Raw genomic sequence first — 19,678 nt, forward strand, 5'->3', positions numbered from 1 at the left:
TCACGTAGAGATGAGAGAAGGAAGGCTTGATGGCTCTGAGGCCATTTGGGAAGAATTCTGGGGAATGGATAAAATTTAGACATGAATGATGGATTATGCCTTCCAGAAAGAGAGAATGAATCAAATAAGGGAAACTATATGGAGGTAGAATAAAGTTGGGCATGGAGAGTTTGAAAAACATAAAATAGAGTGATGAGGTGGCTGGGACAAGTGGCCCTGAAGGGAAGTTTCTAGAGAGAAGGATGGAGAGAAGATGGAACCAAGTGAGGAAAGTCCTCCGATGCTAGCTCCCTGATGTTAGGCCTTCAGATGCTAGGCCCTTTCATGCTGAGCCTCCAGATGCTATGCCCTCCCATGCCATGCCCCAAAGTTATTCATTAGGCTGTGGGAACTATGGAAAGTTGCCAGCTCCCCATCTCTGGTGATAAGAGTCGCTCCTCTTTCTGGTACTGTGTGGGCACCTTCTCAATGGGAAATTTATGCCCTTCTTTTAGGCAGATAGGCAGAGGAGGGGGGGGCAGAGAACTCTTCCTGCATCTGTTGGTTCTCTGTTGCCCTCATCTCAAAATAATCTTTATGCCAACGTGGCATAATTTAGGGGTGACATATTCTGATCCCCTTCACTGGGGCTGGGGAATATGGAAGATCAAATTGGCATCTGCTCTCCATCTGGTCATGAACAGAATTTTAAAAGGCATTTCTGCTTCATCCCTTCCTCATTTCTTTCCTTCCTTCTTCCTTTTTCTTTCTTTTTAAATGTTTCATGCTATAGATTGGCCCTGCAGATACTTCAGTTTGCCACCACTATTCTACATTTAAGCTTCTGAACCTCCTATAAGTACAGAATACATTTTTCTCTTGGCATATTTTGACTAATAAAACTGTGAGATGTTCAATGGGCATTGAATTTTGAAGTCAGTCCAGGAGATGTGCAAATAATATCCAGAGTCTGAAGGCTTAAGCTGTCATCACAGAGTTACTAGAGGACACTTATCTTTGACATGATCTGATGTCAGAAACGAGTGTAGACTTGTAGTCATTTAGAACTCAAAAGAGATCTTAGAGTCTTCTAGATCAGTGGCTCCTAAAAGCTACTCAAGAATAGGGCTCATGTTTTTATGGGGAACTTTAAGTGGTTGTTTAGACCCCCACCCCAAGATATAAACTGTGGTGGGGCAAGGGCCTGAGAAGCAGAGAATCCTTTTCTTTTAAGCTGCCCAGGTGATGTTAATTCAAATCCAGTGATAACAGTGATAAGTAACACTTAGCCAAGTGTTTCCCATGGCTCTTAGCTTCAGAATGTGACCCCTATCTAAGTCAAGTATCAAAGATTTTTCTTCATGCCATTACTACAGAAACAGGGTAGAATACTCATATTCCTTCGGCTCAAGAGCAGCAGAGTTTCTGACAAGTATTTTTGCATTTGATAAAATGGTAGTCTAAGTTGGAACTCAGTAAACTATTTTTGTTTTCAATGAGGGGAAGTGTAGAACTGTAGTACTCTCCAATTATTTTTTCTCAAATTGGCCTTTGTGCAAAAAAAAAAAAAAAGTATGCCTGCTGTGCCCCAGTTCATAGCCTCATTTTACAAGCGAGAAAACTGAGGCACTGGGAGATGAAATGAGTTGCATGGGATCATCATGGCTTTCTTCAAATTCTGACTCACTGAGAATTTGGTACACAATTGCCTCACCCTCTGTAGCGTTGCTGAAAGAGATTTATAAATGATTATTCTTTGTGGCTTTCCATTCCTAGCAATCGCTAATCTAAAATGCTTCCTACATATTTGGGGCAATGTTTTGGGGAAAGGATCTGATAACCTGCCTTTTGTAGCATCTTTTAGTCTGTTTTGTAGCATCTTTTAGTCTGTTCTTTGTATTTAACATCTGTAGCATCTTTTAGTCTGTTTTTTGTATCTAACATGAGCTTTACCAGATGTACTAATTACTAGCTGAGATTTTTATCTGATTCTTGAGAACAAAATGTGTGAATTCAGGAGATGAGTCAAGAAGTATGGATAATGTAAATATTCAATAATAGTAAAAAACTGCAAGTATAAAAGCTGTAGATGTATTGCTTCTGCGGTTAACTTGTGATTGGATAAAGACATCTCTCTGGAATCCCTTCTGGTTATAAAAAGAGGCCATCTTAATTGGCTTGTTTTTGTTTGTGGTTATAAACTATTCCAAACCTTCTGGTTTGAATTGCGGATTATGGATTATTTCATTTCAGTCCTCTACAACCATCAAATTGAATTTAAAAAAAAAAAGAGGAGCAGAAGTTTCATTGTAAGCCTTTATAGCATTTGACTAATGGCTATATGCAGTTCTCTCAGTCTCTTCTGCCTTTGCTGGAAATGTATAGAGTGTTTCTTCATCCTTAGGTTGAGAGAGCATAAATATATTGAATGGATTTGATTTCCTACAAAACAGTATTCTGACATTTTGATTAATTGACGAAGACCCTTCCTTTGCAATGTACCCAACTTTTCCTTCCAAACATTAGAATGTGGATCACCTACATTTGAAGAGGTAGAGCTGGATAAATCTTTGCTGATGAACTAAAAAGGCTTTCACTTCAGTGTCTGGTGAAGCAATTAATGCTGGAAGAGTAGCTTGGGGTATTACCAGGATGCAGCATATGGCAGTGGTTTGCTAAAGTGATTTCCATTTGGCTAACCACTTGATGGCAAGCCAGAGGCAGTATCTGGAGAGAAGGTAGAGTTGGGAAATGGGTCTTGAGTACATCTTGTCCTCAAGTCACAGGGTGATACACAGTGGTGCCTTCTAAGAATGTCAGTTAGCAACCCTTTCTCCTGCCACCAGTGAGACAGGGCCATTGTTCTTCATCTGGAAGAAGCCTCTTTCCTTGCTGAAAGGATTAGGCTTTGACATCAAATTCTGGCTTTGACATCATTTTTAAGACATCCTCTGAATCTAACCCTAGTTTTCTGAACAGGCAAAGCCTCTCACTTAAATTCAAAATTCTCCAGGCCAAAGATGATGTCATGTAGTTTTGAAAGGCTCCAGTTCCTGGAGTACTACCAGGAAAAGAAAGTCATCTTCCTTGAATTCAGTCCACCCTCAAGGTGTCCTGAGAAAGAAGCTGTTTCTCAGAACAGCCCAGGCAACATTGCTTTCAGGCAAACTCTTCTGTTGACTTCATATTTCCTACACATTCTTAAGCCACTGAAAGAGTTTAAGTCTGAAAGATTTCTGATACCTATTTCCTCACCAGGCTGCAAAAATACCAGAATTATTTCATTCCTGCAGCCTCAGAGATAGAGAAATCAAGGCTCCAAGAGCATGTCTTGAGTTAAAATAGTGATTTTCCACTTTTTTTAAGTGACAGGATATTTTCATCCAATAAAACTGTGGAGGGGACAGATTATTTTTCCACTCACCAGACCCGTCTTCTTGACCAGGTGGGCAGTGTGGAGAGTTACTTTCAGGCTACCTTTAAAATGCTACCTGGGTTCTAAAGACAGTTTATTTTTTTTGTTGGTTTTTTGTTTGTTTTTGTTTTGTTTTGTTGGAGGCGGAGTCCCTCTCTGTGTTACCCAGGCTGGAGTGCAGTGGCATGATCTTGGCTCACTGCATCCTCCGCCTCCCATATTCCAGTGATTCTTCTGCCTCAGCCTCCTGAGTAGCTGGGATTACAGGCACCCACTGCCACGCCTGGCTAATTTTTGTAGTAGAGACAAAGTTTCACCATGTTGGCCAGGCTGGTCTCGAACTCCTGACCTCAGATGATCCACCCGTCTCAGCCTCCCAAAGTGCTGGGATTACAGGCGTGAGCCACCATGCCCGTCCTCTAAAGACAGTTTGAAAACCACTATATTTATAAGCAATGAAAATTTTATGAACATAGTAGGTGTGGAGTGCTTTTCACAGAGTCTCTTGGGTCTTACCTACACTAGGGAGAAATAACTTTCAAATGTCTTCAAAGTGAGATTAAATCTCACATGCACCTAGATTGGTTTGTTTTACTTGGGTGTAGTCTGCTCAGTTTTTCATCTTGTGTTATGGTTAATTGTGTGAAGTTATGCTTCCCACTAAATTATGAACCTTGAAAGCAGTAACATCTCTTTCTTTTCGTGACACCATCTCACACTCTACCCTCCATCCCTTCCTTTCACCTCCATACCTCTGCACAGGCATAGTGCCCGAAAATGGTAAGCATTGGTGGATGGTGGTGTGAATCTGTCATCTAATTGCGGACCTTGAAGAGGAGGCACAGCTCAAAAGAAATAACTGTGTGGGTGAATTTGGCTATTTTCTTTAGGAAACAAAGAGCCAGGCCAGGCACGGTGGCTCACGCCTGTAATCCCAGCACTTTGGGAGGCCAAGATGGGCGGATCACAAGGTCAGGAGATCGAGACCATCCTGGCTAACATGGTGAAACCCCGTCTCTACTAAAAATACAAAAAAATTAGCCAGGCATGGTGGCAGTCACCTGTGGTCCCAGCTACTCAGGAGGCTGAGGCAGGAGGATAGCGTGAACCTGGGAGGCGGAGCTTGTAGTGAGCCGAGATCGCGCCACTGCACTCCAGCCTGGGCGACAGAGTGAGACTCTGTCTCAAAAAAAAAAAAAAAAAAAAAAAAAGGAAACAAAGAGCCAGAAGTTCTCTGTTCCCCTAAAAAGCTAATATAATAGAAGGTCAGGTTGAAACACGAATTATAACCAGGAGGCCTGAGGCTTAGTGAGAGAGTTGATCAAACTAGCCCCTTGATTAGATCAAATTTTCCAGCTGATTGAGGCTGGGTACTAGACACTAGGAGGCAGACGTTGGTTTTATTCCAGATGGAATTTTAAAGCTTACCCACATCCAGAGAGGACATTGGACAACAGAATAAAAACTTTAAGCAAGTACATAATTAGGCACAATTAAAGCATGTTAATACACAAGGCAGATTTACATGAAGCCGGGAGATGTTTCCCTGCCCTGTTCTCTCTCCTTATTGGGCTCTGAGACCCATCATGTGTTTGGACAATGGGAGAATTTAGACATTTCTTCCTCTAGAGTCCTTGGCTAGTGTTTGAATTACATCTAGAGACCAAAAAAACAGAGATGTGTGCCTAGGAGACCTGTGTACTTAACAGCATTTAACAGTTGTGAAGGGCACATTTTATGACTTTCCCATGGAAAGAAAATATCTCAAAATGGCCCAATTCATCCAGGCCATTCAGTGGAAGCTCAGTAAATAGAGGAGCCACTTCCTCGAAGGGCCAGACCTGTCTTCACTCCAGATGATCCTCACTGGTAAAAACTGTATTTAAACACCAGAACTTACTAAGTGCTAGGGGGCTGACACAGACCCCTGGCCTACTGCACACAGCTTATTAATGCCCAGCAGTGCTTGATGTTGGCTTCCTGTGGCTACCGTTTCAAACCTAGTATGAGATAGATTATTTTTCCCTCCTGTGATAATGCATTATTTATTCCTAAAGGGTCTTCTTTCTCTGATAGACAAGTGTGTCATAGGGCATTCCCTCGTTTAGATGGTAGGATGGGGAGGGAGGCGTGGTCAGTTTCACACCCTAAATATCCCCGGCTTTCTTGCTCATCAGTTTTCATAATTTATATTATTTTATTGATATATGTGTTCACTTGTTGATTGTGGGTATCCCCTACTAGAATACAGTGGTCTTGCATGCTGGGTCTGCTTTTCATTGTTGCATCCCAGCTGTAACATTTGTTAGCACAGTGCCTAAGAAATGGGCGATGTCCAATAAATTTTTGGTGAATTAACGGATGAGTGACTGGATGGATTCTGATATAATTGAGACTTATTTGTGACTTGGTGGTGAACTTAATACAGAACTTCTTTTTTTTTTTTTTGAGACGGAGTTTTGCTCTTGTTGCCCAGGCTGGAGTGCAATGGCGCGATCTCAGCTCACCGCAACCTCTGCCTCCCGGGTTCAAGCAATTCTCCTGCCTCAGCATCCCGAGTAGCTGGGATTATAGGCATGCGCCACCACCCCGGCTGATTTTGTATTTTTAGTAGAGACGGGGTTTCTCCATGTTGGTCAGGCTGGTCTTGAACTCCCAACCTCAGGTGATCCGCCCACCTCGGCCTCCCAAAGTGCTGGGGTTATAGGCGTGAGCCACCATGCCCAGCCAGAACTTCTGTTCTAACTAGAGATACAAGTGGTTAGGGTGGACTTTATGCTTTGAGAGTAAAACCTCAGAGCACTGTTAATTCAACCCACTACCTTAAATTGATGCTGTCCTCTTAGCTAGATTTCCCCATTGGGAAAGACTCAAAGCTAAAGGTTGAGAACTCACAGCAGAAACAGTGATTCCCACAGTTACCTGCCTCATTTGAAGGAAAAGGCTCCCAGAGTTCTGTGTTATCAACTTGTTACAAGCATGGGCTATTCTCAGATCATTCTGATGTGGAAGCTGCTTTATGCAGTGAAAAGAAGTCCACTCTTGAGACCAGAAGACAACCATATGGATCCTAGTTTTGGTACTCTGCTGCTGTGTGTCATTGGGCAAGTGTGCAGCCTCTCTGAATCTCCCTTCTTCTGTGAATGAGATTTCCTATAACCTGCCTCACAGGCTATGGGAGGATTATATGATGTCATGGATGCGAAAATCCTTTATAAAATATACAGTGTACACAGGAGACACAAGGATGATCAGAGTGATGGTTTCTTAAGTGATTACAGGGCCACACACAGGCTGTTTTCTAACCCTGTTGTCACCCCCAGGGCCCACAGTTCTCATCTGAGGGGAATCTGGAGGTGTGTTTCAAGGGGTATTCTAGGGTCTTTGAGGAATCGTGTAGGCACTTGGAGGTATCCTGTTTCTTCTCCCTTGATATGTGGGCCTCAGATTAGCCCAAGATTGTATCATTTAAAGGTTGGAGGCAGATTGTAACTAAATATAAAATAATTATCAAAATACATATTTTGAGTGTTTTGAAAGGGGGTTGAAACCATTTCTTGTAATCTAAAACAAACTGTAAATAAGGAGGATTTTATTTTCAGTTACACCTGCTAGTAGATGTAAGAGGTGGTTCTGTCTAGTGAGAACTATTGAAACCGATTGGTGCAAGAATGCTTCATGGGAAATTGAATAATGCACAGCTAACATTGTCTCGAGGTCCTATTTGGGCCTGTTGAAGGGTTTATGAAAATGAAGGGGTTCTTTCTATTTGAAATAGAAAAGGTACCATTTACCCCATAATATTTAACCAGCCATCTCCTCCTCCTCAGATTTACAATTACAGAGCCCCGGTTGCAAGTTGAGGTTTTTTAATTTTTTTTTTTCATTTGATTGCTGCTTTTAGCCCCTTGGTGAACTCCGCTGGCAGCCTCGTGGGTATTTTTCAAAAGAAGCCTCCAGCTTGACTGTATTAAATTCCACTGGCACCTTTGCCACGCCCTGTCCCCTACACATTCAAATAACAGTGTTTTCCCGTAACCCTGTTGAGAAATGTTCACGAGGGCCTCAGAACTTGTTCTGTCTTCCAAATTTCAAGGAAATACTAGACTTACTTGGATGTAGTAAATGACATGGTTTCCCCAAATTAATCATTTGCCAGATCTTGCATCTGTTATTTTGTAAAATCTTAATTTTTGTACAAAAATAAAATTAAAGGAAAAAATTAAACACGACCATAGTGTGCAGCTCAGTATATTACAAGCTGTTTGTTTTTATTCACTCAACTCAATAATGTACATAGCTAGCATTTTCACTGTGGAATATGTTAGTTTTCATATGATTTGACAAATATCCCATTTTCTTGACCTAAGTGAATAAAAATAAACAGCTTGCAACATATACAGTTTCAGATTTTGGTTTTGTTTTGGTGGTTAGAGAAGCTGGCATAAAAATATAGCCTGAGATGACTATAAATTCCACAACCAATTTGATCATTTAACTTAATCTGTGTAGTAATTGTATTTATTTTTTAAATTGGCAACACATCACATGGATGGAAAATCAGAAGATACAAAAGCATGTTTGGTAAAAGACTCTTTTTTACCTCTATACCCGGTTCCCCATTTCCACATGCCTCAGGCAATGTTAATGTTGATTCATCTAAACTGTTGAACTGAGATATATTTCAGCTAAAACCTGATTTTATTTTGATGCTTTATCAAATGACTTAAAGGAACAGGGTATGAGTATGAGACCTTGACAATCCTACATGAATATCCAGGGAGGTGTCTTAAATGAAATGCACTTAGGATGACAAAATACACGTCCAAAAGTAGAATTCCATTTTTATTGTAAAGAAAAGTGCTGAAAGCGAGATCTCACTATGAAACCATAAATCACCCCATATACTCTTTTGGACTTCTCTGTTTCTGGGTTTCCAGAACAGACTGTTCTCTTCTGACTGTTGCATATGTATTGAAGCCTGGCACTATGAATCTCTTATGATGTAAGATTGAATTTCCCATTGCCATTTTTTCAGATAACAGCCCGCCGTCAGTGGAAACATATTTATGATGAATTAGGCGGTAATCCTGGGAGCACCAGCGCTGCCACTTGTACCCGCAGACATTATGAAAGGTAAGAAACCATTTCATGGAATTGCTTAGTTAAAAGTGTGTTAATTGAAAGGAGCTTCTGGTCAAGGATAAGACAGAGGAAGTCTAAATGACCTTTTGGGAAACTGAAAATTTCCCTCTGGCATTTTACTTTGCATACCGCCTTGTGATTTTTAGGGAACATGGCTTTCTCTTGTTACAGGGGCTAAAATTAGATGTTCTTTTAGTTTGGTTCTATCATGTGACCACCTGCCTGACAATGCCTTTTTTTTTTTCCCCACAAGCATACATTACTCAGTATGTTCTCTTTAGGCTCTCTTAACATGAGAACCTTTAGCTTCTGAAAAATCTGCAATGCTACTCTGAGGTTGACATTGAAAAGTAAGCACTTCTCATAATATTAGCATTAAAAAGTAAGGATTTCTCATAGTAAGAGAAATGGCCCCAGATCAAATCTGTTGTTTTATTTCATCCTGGTATTTTTCTTCTACGGAATCTTCTTACCAAGCTCTGTGTGGCTTGGTTTTCTAACAATTTCAGCCTATTTCAGAAAGATGATGAGGATGCAAACAAGAAGTAATGCAAAATTAGCCTACTATGTTGCATCCACAGGAGTGGATTTCCCATTTGCATTAGGACTCCATTATTCACACCGTTAAAGACCAGTTAGCAGATTAATGCATTATCCCTCTATGCTTCAAGCCCATACTTAATTTGTTTAGGTCATTACCAACTTCCTTATAACTGGCACTTCCCTTTGGGTCTTATACGTACATCCTCAGGCAATACCATTTAACTCATCAATTCTTAGACTTTTTTTTCAAGTTCAATTGTACTTTTATCTGTATTGCATTTAACTCAGCTTTAGTATGGCCGTTCAACAAGAATGTTTTTGTAATAATAAATTGAATTGGGTTTAGTACACCATGAAAAATTGCTACAAAGTATTCCCAAAGGATTGCCTTACTTGGCAGGGTTGTAATTCAGAAGGATTTTTAAAAATTGATAATAGATGTTCAAATTATTACTCTTTATAGCATTGTTTTTCAATACAACACATCAATTTTTAAAATATGTTATTTCTGTCAGTGTTTAATACAAAAACTCACCCATTCTCACTGTATGTATAAGGTACGCCACTGATGTCCTAGTACAAAGTAGCACTGATATCTCAGGTGAGTGTTCCGAAAATAATGTCTAAGGAACCACAGGCTACTTGTTTTTGACTTATGAGTCAAGGCTTCATTCAGAACTTTTTTTTTTTTTTTTTTTGAGACGGAGTCTTCCTCTGTCACCAGGCTACAGTGCAGTGGCATGATCTCGGCCCACTGCAACCTCTGCCTCCAAGGTTCAAGTGATTCTCCTGACTCAGTCTCCCGAGTAACTGGGACTACAGGCACGTGCTACCACGCCCAGCTAATTTTTGTATTTTTAGTAGAGACGGGGTTTCACCATGTTGGCCAGGATGGTCTCGATCTCTTGACCTCATGATCCACCCACTTCGGCCTCCCAAAGTGCTGGGATTACAGGCGTGAGCCACCACACCCAGCCAGAACATTTTTACTAGAAACTCTGTCCCTGTTTTCAAATAGATTCTGTTTTGACAGTGGACATCCCTTTCCTTTATATGCAAATGCCCTCAACACCTGAACCATCAAACATAAAGGAGCAGATAGCAATTAAAGCTTGAAAAAGGAGTGTATCTCAGCTGTTAGCTCATCTAGTTAAAGAATGAAAACATCAATCAAATTAATTACAAAGTATCGCATGGTAAAACAAAAAAAAAAGAGAGAGAGAGAGAGAAGGTTTGGCATGGAGAGAAGGACTCAACCCATAGTAGTGTGTGTGTGTGTGTGTGTGTGTGTGTGTGTGTGTGTGTGTGTGATTGAGCAGGTCTGTGAATAAAAGTAGGATTCTTCTGAAGATTGTGTACTTTTGATTATTTACTTCTTTCAGGAGATTCCTGAAAGCTTTCAATCACATTAGAAAATTTTAGTAGCGATACCACAAACTTTAGCAATTAAGAAACATGATTAAAGATGTCTTAAAATTTTTCTCTTCTCTCCCTATTCTTGGGACCAGATTGGATATTCCATAAAGGTTTGCTTTCTCACTCGATTAAACTTTTTGAAGAGTGATGTCACTTTTCCAAATCCAGAATTTGGTCAGTGTATGAGTCAGGGTGTAGTAAGGAAAATGGAAACCACACTGGGTATTCAACAAAGAGACTTCACCATAGGCAGTTGCTTAAACAGGGGTTGGTGTGAGGCACTAAGTTAACACGGGGGCAACAACTGTAAGTTCCCTAGGGTGACAGAACAGAGAAGAGAGGTTGGTTGTCACCACCCAGAAGTTTGGAGAATGTGCCTCAGAGCTGGGGTTCAGGTCCCTGGTAAGAAGGAGTCACCCAACCAGCACTGATGCTTCAGGAGCTCAGAGGTGGAGCACTGCAGAGCTGGGCTGAAACCTGAGGAGGCGGTGCTCCCTGGCTGCTGCCAGACCTCAGAGGACACGCGCTGAAACTGCTGGGGGACTGTTGAAACTAGAGGCTGCAACCCACTGCTGCTGTTAATGCATTGTGGAGTTGACACTGATGTGAACAAGTGAAATGGAAAGGAGATTCCTTTTCTCTCCCTGCCTCCCAGGACACACTGTCTGCAGAATAGTAACAGGAAGATAGCTGACAAAAGGGATGTGTAATTTACAGAATTCCAGTCCTAGCATCAGCAAGCAGAGTACAGAAGGGTGGATTTGGAGTTGAAAGACAATAGGCCATCCGCCAAGTGGGAACCCCATATGCAGAGCCCATTTTATGTGTGGCAACACCAAAAATTGGCAGTGTGGAGCCTCCAACTCTGTTGTTGGAGCATAGCTGTCCCAGGGTGATTAGCAAGGTCTTTTACCTTTCCTTGGTATTTCCTTTTTGCCATCTAGACTCCTCTCACATCCTTGTGATCAGATGCAACCGCTAACTACCAAAATTTGAAGATCATTGATTTTATTTACAACAGTGCCTCTCTCAATGTTCAATCAATCATTCTCCAAGAGGAATCACCCATAATCCTATGTGTTGTGGTGGGGAGAAAAAGCTAGGATTACCGTTCTAGATGTCTTCCTTTTAATTGGTTCTACCAAAGAAGGGCAGAGGACATGCACATATATCGAAGAAGAGACTGAAGCTCTGGGCTAAAACTTCATGATTATGGTGGATTTCATTCATTCTTGCTAGTCACAGGTTGCATGAACAGATAAAACAGAGATGACTGGATTGGTGAAGGAACACTGTTTTCAAGAAGGGTCAATGAGTTGAGAATGGTCAGGACTTTGTGGGCAAATATCTAGTCTGGAAATGCCCTTGGAATTTTGTAAAGCCTTCCAAACCAAATCAGGATGATGAGAGCTCTTCCTACTAGGCTGCGGGTTCTTCTGTTCTCATTCTTTTCACTCTGATAAAGAGAACTGCTCTTTTTCCTATTTCCCTGCCACCAGCTTTGCTTTCCTAGAAGATGAAGAAGTGAGTGATCTCTATGCATTATCCACTGATTTATTTTTCATGCACTGTGGTTCATGTTTCCAGTAAACGTTTTCATTTTACAACAAGAAAAATGTAGCCAGTTCCTCAGTAAAATGTTACTTGTATATTAGTTGAGCACTTTTGGTTTATTAATGAGTGCAATAATGAAAGTGTGGGTTGTTGAAAAGAATCAATGGGTGTTTTTATTTAAGGCAAAGCAGAAATGGTACAATGCTTGTGAATACATCATTGTCACTGAAGGCCTGACTCGTACAAACTTGCCTCTGATTGGTTTAAATCAAATAGGTCCAAGCACTTCATAAAAATGTCTTTGTCAGCCGGGTTTTGCTTCCAAATCTATTCATCTCTGTCAGTTTTTAATATTAGTACCAGGCTCCTGGCCATAGTCCATTAGTACTGTACTTAATTGCTCGTGTTACAGATGATTACCAATATAAAAAGCATTAATGTTTTCCCATCGCAAGGCTGTTGCTATGTAGATGTCTCAAACTCAGCAAAGCTTATGAAATGTGGTTATTCTGGACATTTCTTGCTCAGGATTTATACATAAAGTTACTGTAGCTTTTGATGCAAAGAAAAATACCCACCTCATTCTTTCTAAGTGGAACATTTTCTTTCTTGTCTAACTCTTTACTGAAAAGTAACCAGTTCACTTTATTTTTATCAGTAAAGGAACAAAAAGGAAAACGGCTACTTTTATGGAATTCTCTTAGCTTGATTTTCTGGAATAGTAAATCACTTTAAAGGCTTTGTTTTCACATGCAGATTTCCCTTTTTAAAAAATGTTTTTAAAGTCCATGCAGGGGGAAAAAAATCTTTACTCAGAATGCTAGATTACTGGTTTTAATTTTCCTGAATAAATTACATGGTCTGTTTCTGTGGAGCACATGAAGTTGTTATTAGGGATTTTAAAAGGAGCATTAAAGCAAAAGTACTTTATGATGTGCATTTTTGAGTATTTAGAAAATCAAAATCATAAACAAATGTATTTGTTTGTGAGGGAAATTAGCAATTATTCTTCATCTTCTTGCACACATAATGCCTAATTTCAAATCCAACCTTTTGCTTTTGCCATAAGCATTCCTTGGACAAGATTGTCACCCTGCATGGCTGAGGCAGCTTTCTTTGCAGGGACTTAAGGTGAGCTGTACCCAAGCCAGATGTACTTGGGCAGATACTGGGTGATAGCTGGAGCTTCTGCCTTTTTTCTCTGAAGGTATAAGGCAGAGTGTGGGAGGCTTCATGTTTTGAATAAGATAAGCATGTGCTTTAAGTTAAGGACCAAAAATATATCAGGTTCTAAGGAACCCACCTAATCATACCATGGATAAAGGCTGGGGAAGGAAAGGTGAGTTACAGTTCTGTGCACATCAAGGACATGATTCCATGTATTCTTGCTCATTTGGACACCCTTGGAGTTAATAGATACGCAATTCAGAAAGTCACAGGCAACATCTCAGAATTGTATATTTAAGAGGACCCCTAGCAACTCCCTAGGCCAGTGCTACTCAAATTAGATTTTCTGACTTGTCCATGAACTGTTTTCTACTAGTCCATAACAAGCTAATAAGCACAGCAATTGCGAATAAGCATTGATACACTTATGCTGAAATTTGCCAGAATAACATTATGTCTGTTGAAGCTAATAAAAACTTGGGGCTTGTGTTTTGTATGCCTCCTTTTGAATTCCATTTTTCTAGTAATTCATTTTTATGGTTGTTTACAAAAGCATCAGTCAGCATCAGATGGGAAATTTAGAAAACTAGTCCTTCACCCAGGTCAGTGGAGAAGCTCCGCTCCTACCTCTTGGCCACAAACTCAGATGTTTATGGAGGCAGGTAGCAAAGATGAGTGCAGGGGCCACGGCTGGAAAGTGTGAAACTGGCACGCACAGCCCGGGCCAGAGAGCCCAAAGGGACCAGCCCACACCGTTGCTGTTGGTAGATGCTGTCTGTGTGCTTCCTGACCTTCTATGTTTTCAAGATATTTTTTTAATGTGAAATAACCTAACTTACAAACACTGGCTCCAATATTTAAAAAAATATTTTATATAAGCTAAATCAAACATGCCCATGGGCAAAATATAGCCTACAGGATGCCAAGTTCCACAAAGACTGAAATATGCTTGACACTAGGCTCTCCAGCCTCTGAAACAGTGCCCTGCAGTGGGAGGGGCTGGAGGAAGCTTCAGGGTTCCAGGCGCTCTTACTCTGCTCTACACACTCTTCCGTGTGCTGAGCAAAACACCCTCTGTGGCTTCCCATTGACCCTGCCTTGCCTTCAGAGGACGACTCGCCACATGTCTGCTCCCTTTGCTCTGATCAGCGTCCAGGAGCTTGTCAAAGCTCCTCTTTCACTTCAGGTCTTCCTGTTCCATTCAACCAAGCCTCAGAGCGTCAGTAGTGGACCTTCACCAGCTCGGCTTGCTCTCATGCAGGCGCCTCCAGTTTGTGTCACTCAGAATACCCAAAGCTACTCCAGATGTGGCATGTAGTATTTCTCAGGATGCGGGCAGTGTCAGTCTATCAACACAGCCTAAGATTACATGTGGAATGGGCAAGAAGCCCTCTCCTATTGGCCTGTTGCGTTTTCTTGGATAGGATAGATTTGCCATTTGATTAACTGTCTTTTTCATTTACTGCTGCCCTCAAAACCCAATCGGTGTTTTTTGGACATCTGCCATGTGCAGAGAGCACTCTCAGGGGTAATGAGAACATATAAAGCAAAGAGTTGAGAATTGGCTGGCAAACAATGAGGAGGTACCCTTGCCACCACATTCATAGCTGAGATTGCTAAAGGAACAGGATGCTGCTTCCGGTGAGCCCGGGTTCAGCCTCAGAATTCTTCTCAGTATGGCATCCCCAGGGAGCCACCACGACTCATTAGAACTGGAAGATGCCATGATCCTTGGTTTATCTAACCCATCACAAGATCTGAGTCAAAGGCCGTACACACATGGAAGAGAGTTATATCTATGTCTGTGGTGGGCATGGTGGCTCACGCCTATAATCCCAGCACTTTGGGAGGCCGAGGCGGGCAGATGACTTGAGACCCAGGAGTTCGAAACCAGCCTGGCCACATGGTAAAACCCTGCCTCTACTAAAAAATACAACAATTAGCTGGGGCTGGTGGCACACACCTGTAATCCTGACTACTCAGATGTCTGAGGCACAAGAATCACGGGATGAATCACAGGATGGCTGAATATGGGAAGTGGAGGGTTGCAGTGAGCCGAGATCACACCACTGCACTCCGGTCTGGGCTACAGAGCGAGACTCTGTCTCAAAAAAAAAAAAAAAAAACACTACATCTATAAAAACTAGTTTTATGTAATTAAAAAAAATAAGTTCAACAGGGATCAAAGAAGGAAGAGAGAAATTTCAACTGAAATGAGCAAAGTCCCCTCTGGAAAATGTGTATAAAAAGGTAGGGGCTGTCAGGAAAGTCCTAACGCTGAATTTCCAAGTCACATACCCCAAAGGCAGGTAGTGTAGTTTATCCTCTCATGTCTATGAACTATTATCCTAAGGTGCGGTGGGTAGACTCTGCCCATCCTCATCCATGGTAAGGTACCCAGTCAATGGACTTGCATTTCCTTTCCCAACACTGTCTTTCTCATGGCAGTCCTGACCTGTGGCCCCTATTGGGCTTACCTCTGCAACATGGCCACCCTGCCACTCTCATCTCCCTAAACCCACAGAGGGCATCCTAGCCCTATCAACAACCAGAAGCCCAGGAAACTGAAAACAAGTTGCCCAGAGTTAGGCTGACTGAGGTTGTACAGCTTCTCTTCCATCTACACTCCACCAAGCTTGTTCTTACAGGGCTTTGAGTCAGTTCAATGCAAACACCCTACACCCAGAGTAGCTTCTTCTTGTCATCTGTAAAGAATTTCTCTCCAAAGGACAGTCAGGTAATTTCATACACAAGAGCCGCATAGTCTGTATCACTCAGCATGCCTAAAATGCTCTGATAACTTTCCAATGCCTGGATATTTCAAGAAACTTTTAGAAAGGAAAACAAAACTCTAGCCAGACCCTGGAGTAGAAAAACTGGTTTCTATTTAAAAAAAATAAACAACAGCCTTTGAAAAAAATCTCTATTTAAAAATTCTTAAATTTGCCTCTAAATGCAAGTTGTAATTAATAGAAGTTAGAGTTTACACTGTTGAGTGTAAAAACACCCTCAGGCACAAACTAATCAAGTGTGTATGTCATGCTGTAAACTACAGCGAGTTCTTTGTTTGACCCCCCCCAAAAAAAAGCTTGCCAAACAGCAGTTTTTCTTTGTCGAGCTCCTTTATTGTCTCATTTTTGTTTTTATCCTACTTCCTCTGTCCCATCCTTTGAACCTAACTATAGTATTTAAGAAACCTTGCAGGTCCCATGTTTTATTGATAGTTTTCATCAAGCATGAATTTAAATTTGAGAATAGATTAGGTGTCTTAGCCCTTTTCTTTTTGATAAATAACAAAAGGTTTCTACTTATGATTTTCTGTCCTCAGGGTTTTATCATTAAGATTAAATAACTGTACTCTCAAGCATGCCACTGCACAAACATCTTTTCAATTATGTGAGTAACAGATGCCTTCACAAAGGAACTATTGAAAATTCAGAAAGCATGTTTCCAAAAAAGAAAAGGGAAAAAAAGTATCATATGACAGAAGAATGTAATTGTTTACCATTAAAGTATATTCTTAACTCTTCCACTGAAAACCTCTTGGAACATTTTGTTTTTGTGTAAGTTACTACAAAGTTTGACCAAAATAATAAATGTTGTGGGAGAACTGTTGAACATTTCAGAAGTTCTGGAACCAGTAGGATCTAACATGCATGGGGCTTAAATGCAATAGTTGTTTGCCTATTTTTATATTTTGACACTGGCTTCCATCATTTGTGGGGTACACATCACATTGAAAACACTGCCATGTTGGCTGGGCATAGTGGCTTACCCTGTAATCCCAGCACTTTGGGAGGCCGAGGTGGGTGGATTGCTTGTACCCAGGAGTTTGAGACCACCCTGGGCAACATGGTGATACCCTATCTCTACTAAAAATAGAAAAAAATAGCCACGTGCAATGACGCATACCTATAGTCCCATCTATTCAGGAAGTTGAGGTGGGAAGATATCTGAGTCCAGGAAGTTAAGGCTGCAGTAAGCCGTGATTGCATGAGACCCTGTCTCAAAACAAAACAGTATTGGGTTTATTATTCTTGAAATAATGTTCATCTGCCTTTGAAATGGATCCATACAACTCAATTCTGAAGTCATTGGGCTTTTTTCATTGAGAAGAGTCATTGCTGCAGTTGTTGCTGGCTGGCATTGTAGAGAGCTAGGCACCATGCATGGTCTGTGTTCACTGTAATAAGCATGCATTTTAATCCCTGGGACGTAACATCAGCCTTCCTTAAGTCCATTCCAACTTTCTTCAATGTGGTTGTGATTTGAAAGGCATAGGAACAACATTAGTCTAGATGCTCTTACATGTGGCATGGAGACATCATAGAAAGCCCCAAAGGAGCTTTATTAGGGAGACCATGGGAAGCTTGGGCTTGGTAAGATTAAGTCCTAGAGGCTGGAATTCATGGAGGATATGATTCTCAAGTTTCTCTTACCATGCGATATTAAGTTGGGCATGATCCAACTAGTATCACTACCTTTTGAAGAGCTATGGCATGGTTATTGTAGCATATTGTAAGAGTAGTTGCCCAGTGCCCAAGCCATAGGGCTTCTTCTGATGTAGGAGGTTGACCCTTTGTGGAATGGCTACATATGTATTTTATAGGCCTGTTGCCTCTGAGAAAAGGAGAATGCTCACTCCAGTTTCTCAGGTAACTCCTTAGGAGCTAGGAATTCACTTAACCCAGGCAGGAGTGATCTTTCAGTATCTCCTCCATGTTGGTACGTCTCCGTGTTGATACATCTGTGTATGAAGATGCACAGCCACCTTTTTGAGATGAAGATAGCTGGACTAGCAGAGGCAGGCAGTTTGGTGGTTGAACTCAAATTTTGACACTAAATAGCTGTGTGCCATTGACTAGTCACTTAATCGTTTAGCTCTGAACCTCAGTTTTGTCATCCATAAAATGAGATAAAATAATATATCTGTAGATATTTCTTTCTGTAATGGTTGAAATTAAAGCATGCAGAGTGCCTGGTATTAATAAGAATGTAATGCGTGGTGGTGGCTGTTAATATTGTAATGCCTAATCAATATATATGAATGACTTGAATGAGGTTTCTCTACCTTCCCACCTTGCTTCTAACACAGTCCCCTGAAATCCATGTAACTCCAGTTCAGGAAAGCTGTCATCCTTGAGCTAACTCTGTCACACTGACACATCTTTATGGGAGCCGAGCCACCACCTTGCTGTGTCCAGTACCACGTACCTTTCTTTCTTCTCTTCATTTAGGGTCACACACACTCCGGGACCATGGAGGGAGGTAACAGAATTATCAGTGGGCCTAAGAAACAACTCTCCCACCCACTTCCAGGGGCAAATGGAGAGAGCATTAGAGCCTTCAAAAAGTTTTCTTGTCCATCTGCTGCCCATTGAGTAGGTAATGAAGCCCCTGTGAGCAGATCATTTTCCCAGAAAAGAGACCTTTTGTGGTGACAAATGGTTATATTTTATCGTTGTTAATAGTGGACTCCATACCTTTTAGGTGTCTTAGCATAGAATACTGGTGATGCTAGTTATACCTACCTCATTTTTACAGTATGTAAGGCAGTTTGGCTTTGGTAGCTCTTGGGCAAACTGAGTCTTTCACACAGACTCTGTGTTGCACTCTGCCGCCATTTTGTTGGCTCAGATGGGCCCCACTATAGGCTCGTTCTTCATGTCAGCGTGGCTTCTTACTCCGTGGTTTGGTGCCCCAGACTTTCAGTTCACATCCTTGCCTGTTGGGAGGTGACACTGGAGGCCTCTTTCTCACCTGTCTTGGTTATGGGGAGAGCTTGTCACACTCGGCACACTATTTTTTCTGCTCCACTTAAGTTCACACCATAAAATGGAGATCTTCATCTGCGGCTCACATCTCTCTCAGATGGAGCTTAGCTTTTACTGTGCTCAACCAAGGTTGTGCCCGCTGAGGAAACATTCTCATTTCTCTGCTCATTTACATAGCACATTTGTGTATTTGGCTGTTGGTTTGGTTCCCTACCCCCAAAAGCTCTTCTTCCACTTTTATTGTCATGGTCTAGCACCTGAGAGGTGAACAGTACGTGAGATTAGAAAAACTCTCTATGCTTATTGGAACTGTAACAAGCATGTGTACCTCATCTTCAGAAAGGAAAAATATACCTTCTATTGGCTCCATATTTGGTGAAAGATTCCTTCCCATACTTCACAGTGAAGTTATATTTTAATTTCTGGCTGCAAAGGGAAATGTCTGGCCAAGCCGTAGAAATTTATCAAGGCTGGAATCAACTCAGAGGTGTAATGACTCCATTTGGGGTGAGATCAGGTCTGAAGTCCCAGTTGAACCAATATGTCATTTCGTTGTTACTACAAAAAAAAGCCTAATAGTATTAGAATAGTAGTGCCTTTTTTTTTTTTTCTTTTTTTGAGACAGAGTCTCACTCTGTCACCCAGGCTGGAGTGCAGTGGCATGATCTCGGCTCACTTCAGCTTC

At 41.3% G+C, this 19,678-nt stretch overlaps 1 protein-coding gene across 7 annotated transcripts in view; it reads left to right on the forward strand.

The window, feature by feature from the left end:
• The window catches only part of ARID5B (AT-rich interaction domain 5B), a 195,635-nt gene that overhangs the window by 159,943 nt on the left and 16,014 nt on the right, over positions 1-19,678 (forward strand). For all 7 annotated transcript variants that reach the window (XM_003830323.5, XM_063607428.1, XM_034930641.3 and 4 more), the window contains one exon: positions 8,433-8,530. In XM_003830323.5, coding sequence (XP_003830371.1) covers positions 8,433-8,530 — 98 coding nt within the window. The remainder of the gene's footprint in view (positions 1-8,432; positions 8,531-19,678) is intronic.

This window comes from Pan paniscus, chromosome 8, assembly GCF_029289425.2.
Source record: "Pan paniscus chromosome 8, NHGRI_mPanPan1-v2.0_pri, whole genome shotgun sequence".
In the NCBI taxonomy this organism is placed as follows: domain Eukaryota; kingdom Metazoa; phylum Chordata; class Mammalia; order Primates; family Hominidae; genus Pan; species Pan paniscus.